The sequence below is a fragment of the Prenolepis imparis genome, unplaced genomic scaffold (genome assembly GCF_030444845.1).
Source record: "Prenolepis imparis isolate NDT839.2.m4 unplaced genomic scaffold, iyPreImpa1.0 SCAF_2, whole genome shotgun sequence".
Taxonomy (NCBI): Eukaryota; Metazoa; Arthropoda; class Insecta; order Hymenoptera; family Formicidae; genus Prenolepis; species Prenolepis imparis.
Genome location: NW_028141160.1, coordinates 8,896,515 through 8,911,645, shown reverse-complemented (window position 1 = coordinate 8,911,645; position 15,131 = coordinate 8,896,515). Strand labels below are relative to the sequence as shown.

General features: G+C 27.5%; 3 protein-coding genes across 7 annotated transcripts in view; 1 reads left to right on the top strand and 2 right to left on the bottom strand.

Moving 5' to 3' along the window:
- The window catches only part of LOC145948980 (magnesium-dependent phosphatase 1), a 162,350-nt gene extending 161,194 nt beyond the window's left edge, over nt 1-1,156 (bottom strand). For both annotated transcript variants that reach the window (XM_083058620.1, XM_083058621.1), the window contains exons 1-4: nt 852-1,156; nt 682-736; nt 374-595; nt 157-293 (exon numbers count right to left, since the gene is read on the bottom strand). In XM_083058620.1, coding sequence (XP_082914746.1) covers nt 157-293; nt 374-595; nt 682-736; nt 852-888 — 451 coding nt within the window. In that variant the 5' untranslated portion in view covers nt 889-1,156. The remainder of the gene's footprint in view (nt 1-156; nt 294-373; nt 596-681; nt 737-851) is intronic.
- A 354-nt stretch (nt 1,157-1,510) lies between these two features.
- Pabp2 (poly(A) binding protein nuclear 1) lies at nt 1,511-4,771 on the top strand. Of its 2 annotated transcripts, none has more exons than XM_083055051.1 (7): nt 1,511-1,633; nt 3,101-3,237; nt 3,346-3,442; nt 3,859-3,926; nt 4,055-4,296; nt 4,460-4,552; nt 4,694-4,771. In XM_083055051.1, exons 2-7 carry the CDS (start codon nt 3,103-3,105, stop codon nt 4,725-4,727), a joined length of 669 nt encoding a protein of 222 aa, XP_082911177.1. In that variant the 5' UTR covers nt 1,511-1,633; nt 3,101-3,102; the 3' UTR covers nt 4,728-4,771. The 2 variants fall into 2 exon arrangements, with proteins under 2 accessions (XP_082911177.1, XP_082911185.1); XM_083055059.1 differs by having other exon boundaries at nt 1,535-1,675.
- Nucleotides 4,772-9,472: 4,701 nt separating this feature from the next.
- Nucleotides 9,473-15,128, bottom strand: LOC145945812 (protein zyg-11 homolog B). 3 transcript variants are annotated; one of them, XM_083054992.1, is made up of 10 exons: nt 14,990-15,128; nt 13,907-14,135; nt 13,597-13,834; nt 13,341-13,535; nt 12,838-13,235; nt 12,576-12,721; nt 11,613-12,022; nt 10,617-10,986; nt 10,166-10,505; nt 9,473-9,917 (listed from the first exon to the last, which is right to left on the bottom strand). In XM_083054992.1, the coding sequence occupies exons 2-10, from the start codon at nt 14,040-14,042 to the stop codon at nt 9,760-9,762; spliced, it is 2,391 nt and encodes a 796-aa protein (XP_082911118.1). In that variant the 5' UTR covers nt 14,043-14,135; nt 14,990-15,128; the 3' UTR covers nt 9,473-9,759. The 3 variants fall into 3 exon arrangements, with proteins under 3 accessions (XP_082911118.1, XP_082911108.1, XP_082911127.1); XM_083054982.1 differs by lacking the exon at nt 14,990-15,128 and adding an exon at nt 14,507-14,645; XM_083055001.1 differs by lacking the exon at nt 14,990-15,128 and adding an exon at nt 14,507-14,645 and having other exon boundaries at nt 11,613-12,001.
- Between the last annotated feature and the right edge of the window lie 3 nt (nt 15,129-15,131).

The following is a 15,131-nucleotide window of genomic DNA, read 5'->3' as shown; positions in this document are numbered from 1 at the left end:
TATTATAAATTAAAAAATATATAATTATTATATATTTTTTATTATTAATATAATTATAAATTTATATATTCACATTAATAATTATATATATAATTATTAATATGAATAAACTGTAGCAGAGTTTAAAGAATTATTTACTAAATGATTGTAGAGCACCTTTTATAACATCGTGCGTTACACCATCTCTAACTAATATGGCATGTACTCCAAATTTTCCAACATCCGTGATATTTCTGGCTTCGTCATCAAAAAAGATCATATCTTTGTAATCAACTTGAGAGCTCTTTTGAATGCTGAAAATTATATTCGTTTAAGTTGTAGTTTTATACTACTATACAATAAAACAAATTCATAAGTTGTACACAGGACTTACTTAAAAAAATGTGTAACTTTGCTACCAGGAAATATTTCAATATATTTGAAATATTTCTTCCAGTCAAATAAATGTAATAATTCCTTAGCACCCCTTATTTCTGATGTACGTGATGCAATACCGAGTTCATATCCTTCCTTTGATAACTGTTTTAATATATCAGGTACATCGGTATAGTGTTTTATTGTATGACCACGTGCATCTACTATTTTATTCTGTGTCCTAAAATTATATCCTTTTAAGTCCGATAAATTATTATAATACACTATTTTCCTTTTTTATTTATGCAAAGGAAAAAATATACAAACCTTCTAAATGGAGGAGTTACATGAGTATCAACCCAAAATGGCCACAAAGTATAATCTGAAATTTAATATACAGAAATTATTTAAATAATTCTAGCAATATATAATAAAAGCGCACAAGTATATATAATCAAAATTATTAGACACTTCTTATACATCTAAATTATATTTACCTAAATCAAAGACAATAACTTTTGGTTTCTTCTCCATTTGCTTGATGATTGAATTATAGTTTCATATGCAGATGCAGAATCAAACAAAATTAAATGTATGTTGCTAATATTTTATAAACAATAACAAGATAACCTTCTATACGTTATGTCTCACTTTACTCCAATAACGTACGTTGAGGGGGAGGGCGGGGGACGTTAGTAAGCTGCAAATTTTTCAAACTACATACATTAATATACAACTTTCGTAAAACAAGCAATCTTCATAAATAATCTTTCTAAACGCGTCAAAGTATTATTATTCCGATATTAATCCGATAGTTTGAAATTGTTTTTTAATTAAAATATACATTAAAATTCGAAATTTTTCCATTACGAGCACGGCAAGCTGCTTCGCTCTGATTGGTCAATTCTCATCCGACAATCCAATCGCGATCGAGCTTGCAATCCGTAGTACGACACGATTAGCCAATCGACATTCCGCTCTCACGGAAAAGCGTCAATTTGATTGGCTGTCCCGCGTTGCCTTTTGTCACGTGACAATCGTTGCCGGCTTTACGTTCATGAGTACCGAGAATGATCCAACGTTCCGATTGGTGGTCGGCTAGAGAATTCTAGGACAATTTCTAGGATGACAGGTGTACCATCACTCTAAAGTCAAACTCCGTTGCATTAGCTCCGTTCTTTCTACAGTGTGATATCCGCATATCACTTCGATCATTCTCGTTTACCGACTTTATCAGGGCAAAAGTAGCGGTGCAAGTCGCTTTCAGAGCGATATTTCGGTAATTTATATCACGTTTATTGAACATCTATTGAATATACACGTACGTCATTAATCATCCCTCATGAATGTAGTAAATAATACGTATCAACTGTTTATCGATATGTAGATAATTCCTTGACAATATTCTTGAAGGATAGATACTAGTTCAATGCATGCACGATTCTCTTAGTAAATTTGCTCATTAAATTAAAGTAAAATTTTCCACTTATTTTAATTTACTTTGGTCACTTTTACATATTATGCTAGAGGCATCTACAATTTTCATTTAATTCTCGGAATAGGAACTGATCCATTGTTGCAATTTTCTAAGAAAATGATGAATATTTTTGCTTGTTTTGCAAGTCTGTGATGTTATCGGATTTAATCTAATTATAGAATAATTCTGGGAGAGAGATAAACAATTTTTGAAAAAAAAAATCAAAAGATGGAAACAAGTTTGTGTTTATAATTATAAAGTACCCCAACATCTATCTAGAACATTCTAACATATATTCTTTATTTCATACTGATAGAAACGCTTATTAATATGAAACTATATAAGAAACAAGGGATTAATTGTCTTTCTTGATATGCGATTCAATTGAATCGCATAGTATGAGAATAAAAGGATCAGTAGTAAAGAAAGGAATCATGTCTTGAAAACTTGATTTAGAAACAATTTTTTAGATAAAACAAGCTGCAAAAAATTTTAATAAAATTATAAATTATTTTAAATATATTATAATAGTAAATTTCTGTTAATGAAAAATTAGTAAATTAATCATTAAAGTATTTTGTAAAATCTGCAAATGTGTTTAAAACATCTGCAAGTTTCACACTTATTTCATTATTTATATTTTTATTGTTATCGATAACCTAAATGGGATCTCTCGATTGTTGTTCTGTTAAAAATTCTTTAACTGAATATTTTTCTATTTTTCTGCTTGTGATATTGGTATTATTTTTATTTCTTATAATATGTTGTTTTATTACATATATAATCTATACTACAGTTATTTGGAAGTATAAATAATTTAATTTAGATAGTCATAATTTATGATTATCATTAATTTATATTAAATTTATTTGGAAATGAATAATTACAAAAAAGAGATCTATCTTTTAAAATTGTTTTATCTATTCTTATTAAAATGATCCAACTTTTGTATTTTCAAGGAATCAATAAATCATTTAAAAATGTATTACTACACACACATATATATATAGATTTGGTTTAATGATAGATTAATAATTATAATGCATAATATTTATAAATGCTCGTTTAACTTTCTTATTTATCAGTTTAAAATTTTAACACTTCTAGTCTAGTTTTTATATTGCAATTATATAAAACTAAGCAATATTGAAAAATGTGTCATTAATTGATGATAAATTCTAATTTAATATTATAATACTCTGTTGCTTACAAGTCTGTAAACATTGATTTCCATAATATTATTAATTTTTATTTCTTATTACATTTCAGAAATGTCCGAATCAGATCTTTTGGCTACTGACCATATTGATGGTCTTGATGGTCTTGAAAACGGTCAAGATGGAGATGCTATCATGCAATGTGATGGTGTTAAACGTGAATTAAGTGAAGCAAATATCGATGATCCTGTAAGTAATTGTTATCTTTATACTAAGAAACAACAGTATATAATTATAATAAAATCTTTGTTAGACAAAAAATCATACTTAACTTATAAAATATTACTTATAACTTAGGAATTAGAAGCAATTAAAGCACGAGTGAGAGAAATGGAGGAAGAAGCAGAGAAATTAAAACAACTCCAATCTGAAGTGGATAAACAAATGAATATGGGTAATCCAACTGGTATCAATAAGTTTACAACACTTTTTTTTGTATGAAATATGTATATAAAGATTACACACACACTTAATATTATTATGCACTTTAGTTCAGATTCAGATTCTCTTCTTGGGTTTCTGTTCTAATTAAAATAAAGTATAAGACAGTTCTTTTATATTTTCTCACAATGAGATATTGTTTTATATCATATTGGATTTTGTTCTTATTACAATCAGATATATTATCACTCAAATTTTAACTTCAACTTTTGAGGAAGCATAAATTAGAATTAAATTCGAATTTGCTGATTTTCAAACGACTATTCTATCGCGAAATAAAATCGTTGAACTGAATCCAATTTTCCATCATTACACATTTCAGTTATATTTAGTAATAACATTGTTTTCTTATCGCATATTTAATTTTAGCAAGTCCATTAAATATGTCATCGGAAGATAAAACGGAAGTTGATAATCGATCCATTTATGTTGGCAATGTAAGTTAAATGTAATTAACTTATGCTTCTTAAAATCTCTCTCTCTCTCTCTCTCTCTCTCTCTACAACATTTTACATATTAAACATATCATTTTTATATTCTCAATCAATATTTTATATACCTATAGGTTGATTATGGAGCTACTGCAGAAGAATTAGAGCAACATTTTCATGGCTGTGGCAGTGTCAATAGAGTGACAATTTTGTGTAATAAATTTGATGGTCATCCTAAAGGTTTTGCTTACATTGAATTTGCCGAACGCGACTCTGTACAAACCGCAATGGCCATGGATGAATCTATGTTCAGGGGTCGTCAAATTAAAGTAATGCCTAAAAGAACAAATAAGCCTGGTTTCTCTATGACAAATAGGTAATACTTTGTTTTATATAATGCACTATATATGTTTATAATGTAATATATAAACTTTCATAAACTATAAAAAAAATATCAAGTAATCTTACATATAAATAAGTTATAATTTAAATTTGTTCTAGTATTGATATATTTATCTTATTGTCTGTATATTTACTAGGGGTCCCAGAGGTGCAAGAGGCTATCGAGGTATGGCTAGAGGAATTATTCGCGGTAGTGCATATTATGGATATAGACCTACAAGGCGGCCTAGGTAATAATTTTGACTTTTTTTTTTTTAATGAATGCATTAGTAATTTCTATTACATATTTTTATTCTTTGAAAAGAAAACAATCTATTCTGTTCTCTCTTACAAATTCTATTATTTCATATTTCTTTTTTTTTTCTTTGCAGGAGTTACAGACGTGGTTTTTATATGCCATATTGACCATTTTAAAGTGTGGCAACCTTGGTCTACAAGAGAGTGTCAAGGTAAGTTTTTATTCTAAACGACACACACACACACACATCTGTATATATATATACATACATACGTATATATGTATATAATAATTTTTTATTGTTCAAAGAAAGGATTTCAATATAAAAAGTAATGAGAAACTTACATTCTTTGTACTAATTTATTGTAATTAAATATTGTAGTGTAGCTTTTCAAAAAATACAATAAGATGTTAAATAAAAAGAATATAAAGCATTATATAAGCAAAAAAAGCAATTTCTTTGAACAATTTCTGAACTTTCTGAACTTCGTGCATTTTGTTATAACTCAAGGATGGACCAGATATACTTGAATTGTAATAATTCGACAATAAAACATTATCAACATTAAGTCAACAATGTAGGCTCCCTGCATTGATAAATTACAAATTCAGAAGGAGGCTATCAACATTATTCTAATGTAAACAAACTAAATTATCAACATTATTCTAATGTAAACAAAAAGATATAAAATAATAAAAATATTAAAAAATATAATTTACTGGTCACTCCTTAATGCAATATAGACAGCAAAATTATTATTGAGCACTAACTATTACTTGATTCTTAGTACACTAATCTGATGTATCTATATAATCAAGCTCAATAATTAGTATATGTAATAAAACAAAGAAAAGTGAAAAAGTTAATTATCTATTCATTTTATTCGTTAAAAGTAATTAAATCGATATCTAGATACATTAGTACATTGACACTTATATTAATATATTGACACTTGGCCATGAAAATCTATACTAGTGAAGAATATTGCAATACATATGAAATTATGAAATAAGATCTTGCACTAATATAATATCTTATTTTATTCCATTTTTCTATATATTGCATTTTTCTATATACTGCAGTTTTAACTAAAAAAAAAAAAAAAAAAAAATTACATTTTTAAAAATATTTCCAATTAAACATTACTAGGATATTGGGTTGAAAATATGGCCTTGTGAGATGTAATATTGCAAATTGTAAGTTTTTGTGGAAAATTGCCTAACAATTCATACAAAAAATTTACAAACATGTATATCATCATGCATTGCACTGAAAAGTGGTTAAGATATTTAAGTAAATTCTTATGATATGTCCACAGAAAAAAAAACTGATACGATGGAAAAAAAAGAGTGAAAGAAAAAACATCATGTCAAAAGAAAAAAAAGATTGGACAAAGATGGGCACAATTAATCATATATATTTGATTTAATAATCATCACATAAAAATACAGATGTAGAACAGCGATCATTCACTATTGTAGTTCAATTAATTTTTGTTAATATACTTCTCAATATATTAATACTTTGATATATTATTATACTAGTAAATTCTAATGAACTAAGTTAAATTCTTTGTATCCGCCTTAAAAAAATTTCTTCAGAATTTCTTATTTTGCTTTGTTTAATTTACTTATACTTTACACAATTATATTTTACACATTTGACTAAAAAAATACATACATTTTATATTAATAAAATAAAATTATATATTTCATTATTAAATAATAATAATTATAATAATTAAAATGGAATTTTTTGTTCATATACATTGATGGAATATATTTACCTATTAACTACACTATGCAATTTAACTTAACTTTATGTACACACATATTGACAAAAATATATATCAGTATATGAATGTGTGTGTATGTGTGCATATACATACATACATACGTGTATATATTTTTAAACGATAATAAACTATTTGTATATGAATAATATTATGAATATAATTATCGACAGCACATTTTATCCTTTAAAATAATTCAATCTTGAAAAATTTTGTGTAATACACTCAAAAACAAAAACTGAGATAGCACCTTACTAGCTTTAATATAAAGTAATTGATAACAAATTTATATGCAAAAACCTATTTGTATTTTAGTGTGATATCATTTTTTTATATAACATGATAGGTATAATTGTGTAGGATATATATATCTATATATAAGAATATAATACCCATATATTATTAAGGCTGATACATCAAATTACTAAAGCAATGAAGGATAGTAAAAGAATTTGGAATATGAATAATAATATCCAAACATTAGTATTGATATTTAAATAGATTATTGTTTAATTAACTATTGCTATATCTTATAATACAAATAAACCTACTTGATATGAAAATGCACTGTCAATTTTATAGAAATATAAAAGAGAAACACTAAAAAGGATTGAACTACAAAAAGTGAATGTTTAGATTAATATCATATGACTATAATTTGTAGTAAATTTTGTATGCATGATAAGTGAAAGTTGCGCCCCAAACAATTATAAATTATAAATTGTTAGTAATACGAAAAATTGAAATAATTATACACTATATTTTTCACATCATCTGCAACTTTCATTTACTCAATACTAACTCTATACATCTTCAATTTTATCTTAAACATATTGCTACTAATTTGTAAGATGCGTGTCAAATGTTTCTGAAATATTGATCCACTGTGTTAGGAGGAGAGCCGACTTTCAACACATTAATGATCGAGCCACATTTTGTAATGTTGCTTCCATGTCGCTAAGTATTTTGCAGGTGCAGCGCAGCATCAGCATCAATTCAGTGATAATACAAATTTCATGAACAATTTTTACGTTTCATTAAGGAAAAAAAATAATAAGATATGTGTAATATGAAAATGTAAAATGAATGGATAAATAAAGATTTTCTTGACTTATTTAGAACACTTTATGTATTTCCATGTAGGAAGAGCAAAATTGAGAAAAATATACTTACTATTTATTTATATTTACAGAGTTTAAGCCTTGTAAAATCGATAATGTTGATATACATATAATATAACCAAGATTGGAAAATAATGTGTTATTTGTAACAAAAAAAATAATTTTGATATATTTTTTCAGGAACTACTTTTTTAAATTAGCAACAAGTTATTTTTATAAAGTAACTTTCCTAATCCTGGTTATAATACAGAAGGAAAAAGATCACAACACATAGAAAATGTAGCATGTTTATTTAACATATTCAGTACTGTTTAAAGTAGTATTCCTTACATTTTAGATGTCAACATGTAATCATAATCTGATATCAGAAGAATAAATTTCGTATATAAATTTGTAATATTTTAATAACAGATCTAAATATTAATATGTATATTTCTTTCATATTACAAACTCTGATTTTTTTGTATAATCTCTGAAGGCATGTCAATGCATAATCAATTTTGATGTTTTTAATAATATTTAATAATGAAGATTTCATGAAGTAATAATTGTTAACAAAATAGATTAAAGATCTGAATTTAAAATATTAAAGTATAATACATTTAGTAAAATAATAATTATTTCAACAATTTGTCACACATATGTCCCATTATTTTTTTATAGGTATATGTCTATACAAATATGTATTCTTTAATTACACTGAAGCACAAAGATTGGCGTCTTCTGAAAAATATATACAATTAATAAAATGCGTATATAGAATTCAAGAGAGATCCTAGTCTAAAATTTCAAATTATATCAAATACATTCAAGATATTAATATCCAAAAAAAATAATCTTTACTCTAACTATATATTTTTCTTATGAGATCTAAATGTCAATGTATTAAATCAGTTATTCAACAAGCCATTAATAAATTTTTTCATTCAAATTTACAAATATTACATAAAACAGTTAACTTACACAATTAGTATATTAATCTTTTTGACAGATACATATTAATTATTATATCTATAATTTGAATATAATTAATGAATTGTTTGTAATTTAAGATAGTAACTAATTAGACTAGAATCTCAAATATAAGTCATAGTTAACTCTAACATCGTTTATTAAATAAATCATAAAAATATAAATACATCTTGAAACATTACAAACATATTATTATCTCGATTATTCTGTGATTTTCTACAACAGTTTTATATATGTGTACATATATATATATATATATATATATATATATATATATATATTTGTATATACATATATATTTTGTCCTTTTTTGATTTTTTATATATATATATATATATATCTACACACTATACACATTATATATATATATATAAATTTATAAATAAAATTTTAAAATCTACTATAAATATTAATAAGTATTAATAATACAAATTGTTGAAAAGTATAAATCAGCAGCAAGCATGCATATTTTTTGCTTCTTAAAATCACTTCTCCTTTTTCTAGTTATAATCGGATCCTTATATTGAGTGCGTTCAGCGGACTCAACAGTTGAGCAATTTTCCGATGTCATTCCATGCTGATTGGCTGGATCTTAAAGTAGGAATCAATCACGTTCGATTGCTACTTAGCAGTTGAGTCCGCTGAACGCGGCCATTGATTATTCTCTAATTTACTGTTAATATTTCTTCTTTTATGCGATTTCATATTTACATGATCATTGTCACTTTATGCATGCGGATCTGCTTTTATTTTTCATTCGTTTTCTCATTCTGTATACAATCACATAATCAGGCAAATATGAAATATGTAATAGTAAAACAGCATAAAAAAAGAAAATAGCAGAGAATTGTTTAGTAATCAATATGGAGGCTCTATTTATGTACTGTATTATTACAAGTTTTGTAATTTATTTAAAAATTATAAATCCATTATTACTATCCATAATTATAACTTATTCTATATAATTACTGCTAAGTAATTGTTTTTTTTTTCCAGAGTTAATTCTATAAAAGACAACACACTCTGTAACAGAGATATATTTATTTCTCAGATCTTCAAATTTCAGATCTAATGAGTCACACACACATACACAAACGCACGTACCTCGAAATATTAACTCAACTGCAATTGAAATATTTTGGACTGATTTGTGATTTGATTGCAGAATCTGTCTTTCTGATATATATTCACGGCCATGTCATTTTTATATTTATTTGGTCTAAAGAACAGGATATAGGATTGCACTAAAATAGACATTGACTAGCATATCATAATATTTAATTTTTAGATTTTAAAAAGCAACAGAGCTATTGTTAGGAATTTAATTCAAGGGTTTCCAAAATTGATTGACATAAACTTTGCAGAAAAGTTGTAAAAGTCTCTTGTTTTGTATATTCTGTATGCGTCTTCTCGAGTTGTTTTAACGTTTCTACTCCTCCTTCTCTGATTAACATTACACAATAGCGTTTTGCTGAAAAATAAGCATATGATTATTATATTTTAATAATCATATATTTTAATACTTTTTTTCTCAAAATTCTGATCTCTCTTTACTAATGCCAGTTATGTTAAAAATATTGTTTTTACTATAATCAAGCAATATAATTATTACTGGTACAAAGGATATACTCATTATTACATTTTTATTATATCAAAATATATAGGCTATTAAATTTGAATCAAATCTATATTATAAAATAATATTCTTTTTAGACTTACGATTCTTTGTGCATACATGATGAATTGCCCATACTGCCCAGAGCTGAACAGGATATGCATCTGTACAACGTAATAGTGGAAAAAATGGTTGAAAGCTACGATAAGCAACCATTTCTCCTTGTGGTGTTTGCCAATGAGTTACAGCATGAACCAGTTGATCCAACAACTGCTCTCTACTCGGTTGCGATGGCATACTATACCAAGCTCGAGGACCATCACTAAGCAAATGTGCAGCAATACCAGCTGCAAAATAGGATACGTCAATGTGCTCAGAGTCGAGCAACATAGAAAGCATTTTTATAAATCGAGGTTGCATAAGTCGTGGTCTCAAGTGATCGACCTGAAATTTTCAAAGAATAAATGAATTGTATTTTAATACAATGTTGGTAAGGATACAATATTTACAAATTTATTATAATAGTATACATTTAGTATGAATCTTGATACAAACCTCTGCAATATTGTTTAGCAGACCAAGTACTTTAGTTTCTACACTAGATTCTCCTTGAAAGCTATCCAATACTTCAAGAAATAATTCCATTCCACCTTCATCGAGAAAGACTTTGCATGTAATAGCGCTTTCATCCGTTAAATTCCATAGAGCACTTAATGTAAATTTCATTGTAATATCTACTAGTTTAGACTCAACTTTAGATCTAACCATTGCAAGCAATTTCAACATGTATTGTGGTTGTGCGCCAAGCATAGATGTTTCCACAGTTGATATCTTTGCTGCTAATATTGAGCAAATGGCCACAGACATACGATTCATAGATGCATCGTCAAATGTCGATAAGCAATTCATAACTAATCTTGCACATCTGTTAAATTAAAATTTTTTAAATTTATATATATATGTGTATATATATAGAAATTTCAATGTCTGTTCTGGTAGTGATATTTTTAACTTACGTTTTTTAATTATTTTATATAGATATTTTATATAGATATTATTTAAAGTTAAACCTATATAAACATATTACATTTTCATTTATGTTAGGAATAATTTATTTCAAATAATCTAGATAAAACTAGAACATTTTATCATGGCATATATGAAAACATACAAGTTTTAGAATAAAAAAGATATACTTTTCTAATATATATACACATACACAAGTATGTATAAATTATTTAATAATTAATGAAATAAAGCAAAGATTAATAAATTTGTATGTGCTACATATAACAAATATATGAAAACATCACATATTGCTATCCAATATTATTTAATTGTGTGTATACATTCTCTTTTATATGATCAACTTCTATTTACAAAAAAGACACTACTACTTTGTGTAATAATTTATAAGATTATATTATTATTGAAAATATATATTACAGAAAGCTCTATGAAAATATTAATAAACAATTTAAGATCATAATTAAAATTTCAGCATGTAATTTTACACTTTTAAATTATAAATATATATATATATATAGTTACCTATATTTGTCAAATGCAACATCTTGTAGGATTCTGTCGCTGCATAAAGTCAATAGTGTGTTTTTTTGAAGTTGATGATTAGTTGGATATGATTCCATTGCTAATAATGTTAATTCGACTATCTGTTTAAGTATCGACGGATGAATCATAAGAGCTAATTCACCCTTGGTGAGATTATAAATACACGCAGTGGCTGCCATTTGTACACGGAACTCCTGTGGATGCTCTCTCATTCCAGGTAACACTAATTTTATCACATCGACTCGTGGTTCGAGAAAATTTGGTGTCAAACGAAATAAATTAAACAAACATTTTTGAAGATATATTGGTCTGTATGTATATCTTCTAAGAGCTTCCAAAATTTGAGCTTCTGTTGCTGTACCACTAATCTGAAGCAAAAAACAGATGCACTTTATATTATTTCATATATCAATTTCTTTTCTCAATTCTTAAATAGTTTATCTTTTTTTTTTTGTATTGAACTGTTTTCATTAAATTAATTGTTTTATTTACAAAAATTACTCCCATATATTAACTTTCTTTTTTAATTATGCATAAAAATATAAAGCATTTTTTTAATTGTGCATGATAAGAATAGAAATTGATTATTATGATGATTATATAATATATACATATGTAATAAAATAATATTATGTATAAACACTTGATACAGCAAATATTAATATTGCAATAATTTCTCTATGATATATAACTAAGAGTATATATTATATATATAATAAATACAGAGAAAAAATGACAAAAGATAGAGAATATGAAAAAGTCAAACTTTATACAAATAACAGTAATAAGAATCAATATAATAATGTTACTCTCTTTACACATATCCAAAGATATAACGAGTATAATGTAACACAAAATTATGAATTCCGATTTTTTCGTATATGAAAGTAACATATATAAAAACAGTATGGTTGCATAATTAATTTCAATATGTCAACTTACAACAAGTTCGGGTCTATAATCTTCATGCGTCGAATCTATGAAACTTTCATCATAACAAGCATCAGAATGTACCAGTCCCAGAAACCTCAAATGTACATGTGATGCAATGAAATTTTTTAAATCTTTCGCATTTATATCATCTTTACCTATATAAAAATATTGTTTAATCAAAAAAAATCTCTTGTTTCGCTAATTAATTAATAATTTAATGAACAATTACGAAATTATTATATATAAACATTGTATTATATTCTCTACTCACCCGACAAATCTAAAGTTGTCAAATAAGGCATACAATTGAGAGCTCTTAGAAAATCTGTTATTTTTGGCTTAGCTGGTGCAAACACTTCAAAACCATGTGGATCTTTCTCATCAGAAATGTCTAAATGCCTTAATTCATTTAATTCCAATAATACTGGTATTAAATTTCCACATCCGCTTATCTTTAAATTGTACATATTTAATGTCTTTAAACGATCTTTACATTTCCTTAACGGTGTTATATCATCGACTCTTGTACAAGATATATCTAAGCTCTCTAAAAGGGGAAGATCTTCGACTACTATGTCCAAGCCATGTTTATTAAATTCTGTTCCTGAGACATTCAAGGTGTGAAGTGCCTTTAATTTGTTTAATGTTGCAATATCTACCATGCGTTGTCTATAACACAAAATGTGTAAAGGTATAAAATTATCAACTGTCTGAAGAATCTCTTGTAACTCAACTTAAAAATGTGTCGCAATGTGTGTGAAGTTTAATAATAACCTTGAAAAATCCATAAAGCTTCCTTTAGCTACACTTAGCGACCTAAGATTTTGTATACTCCAATCGCCTAAACAGCTAATTAAATCATTAACAGTTATTTTAAGTCCATTTACTATTAAATCTATAACTTTATGTTGCTTAAGAATGCTTAAGCCTTTAGCTGATAATGTCGACGCATCTTTCAGTCGTACATGCCTAAAAGGAAATATAATAGTGTTAAAAATTCTTTCTTTTAAATAAACTCAAATCATGTCACCTTAATCTAGTGGTCTTGGAGTCAAACAGTGTAATTGTCAAGTCAGACAAGGTTTTCTTTTCACATAAATTGGATAATAATTGTTCCGATACTTCGGCTGGTAAAAAGGCATCTGGATGCCTAAAGGTGAGCCGAGTTGCAGAGTTGGAACAAGCATCGTTAGACGATCTTGTACCTGTTGTAGTATCAAAAGCAACTTCTGCACTATTATTATTTAATGTACAGACATCTTGTTGATCTAAAATGAATGCTGCTTTAATTCTGCAAAGTCTATAACAATGTAAATGCCCAGTTTTATATAAACACTTACCGGAAACAGTGCTACTATTGGGAGTACTGGAAGAATGTACACTTGTATCACCGAGATGAACCTCGCACAAGGCTAGAACGTTACCGCAGATGAAATCGATGCAAACCTCTTGAAGACTTCTTGGAGACTCAAACATTTTATACTTCTGCTGTCATTTAACAATTTCTGGTCCTTTTTTATTCTATTGATTTCTTATTGATAGAACATTAGCCATCTGTGTATTCACAACCTTGCAACATTAAGAAAAATGCATAAACATTTTAACATATTTTACATCATTTTTTTAAATATTTCAAATGAATTACATCCGCGTATATTAAATAGTATGACGTCCAACAAATAAGGGGATGATATAATATGGAAAAAAAATGTTCTTTCGTGTCAAAACGTATGTCAAAATAATAACGTCACGTGAAATGTGCGCAAAACTAACTGTACAAAAAAGAAACCGTACACTTTCTTAATGGAAACAGAACATTCGATGGAGGGAATTCGCTGCCAGGATCGCTCGGGTGTGATAGGATTTTAAATATTATGATTACGTAATAATAATTTCGCACGCGGAAGTAGAGAAATACTAATACACTGGCTTAACACTACCTGTCGCGAGGATTGCGCATTAAAATCGAGGATAATCGCGATTAATCCACCGCGTCAATTATCGAATTCCTTTGTAAGAGGAATTCAATTCACCGAGTCCGAGTACGACGCGCGACTTTGCATAATAGCGAGGGAGTGCGAAGCCCGCTAAAATAACCACGAAAAATTGCGGACTCTCATCTGTGACGAGGACGCCATATTGACTCGTCAAATGTCAAAACAGAGGGGAAAAAAGAACACAACTGTCATCGTCGTCTTCATTACGGTACAGTCGTCGCACATTGTATTGTATATATTATTATATATTACACACAATGACACACATATACACACACGTATACACACACGCGTGCGATGACAGCGCGATAATGCGAATCCGTCTTATCTCGGCTGACAACCGATCGCCGTCAGCTGATTTTCACCACCGCGCGAGAATTGGGGCAAACGTCAATTTCTCCACTCCGTTATTTATGTATGACGTACCATACGTCACAGGTACCTCGATGAGAATGTGTCGACATCGTGACATCCGTTGACGCCGCTTTATTACCCATATTAATCGCGCTCGCGCGTACGACGTTCCGATTTCCATGTATGCACATGGAAAGTGACGGGCCGCGACTGC

What these genes read in the sequence shown, in the direction of transcription:
- Pabp2 (XM_083055051.1), top strand. Translation starts at nt 3,103, where the DNA reads ATGTCCGAATCAGATCTTTTGGCTACTGACCATATTGATGGTCTTGAT. An exon ending in AAGCAAATATCGATGATCCT is followed by an intron (nt 3,238 to 3,345) that starts GTAAGTAATTGT and finishes CTTATAACTTAG; the next exon opens with GAATTAGAAGCAATTAAAGC. An exon ending in GATCCATTTATGTTGGCAAT is followed by an intron (nt 3,927 to 4,054) that starts GTAAGTTAAATG and finishes ATATACCTATAG; the next exon opens with GTTGATTATGGAGCTACTGC.
- LOC145945812 (XM_083054992.1), bottom strand. Translation starts at nt 14,042, where the DNA reads ATGTTTGAGTCTCCAAGAAGTCTTCAAGAGGTTTGCATCGATTTCATC. An exon ending in AGCTTTATGGATTTTTCAAG is followed by an intron (nt 13,236 to 13,340) that starts GTTATTATTAAA and finishes TTTGTGTTATAG; the next exon opens with ACAACGCATGGTAGATATTG. An exon ending in TCATGTATGCACAAAGAATC is followed by an intron (nt 9,918 to 10,165) that starts GTAAGTCTAAAA and finishes CTTATTTTTCAG; the next exon opens with CAAAACGCTATTGTGTAATG.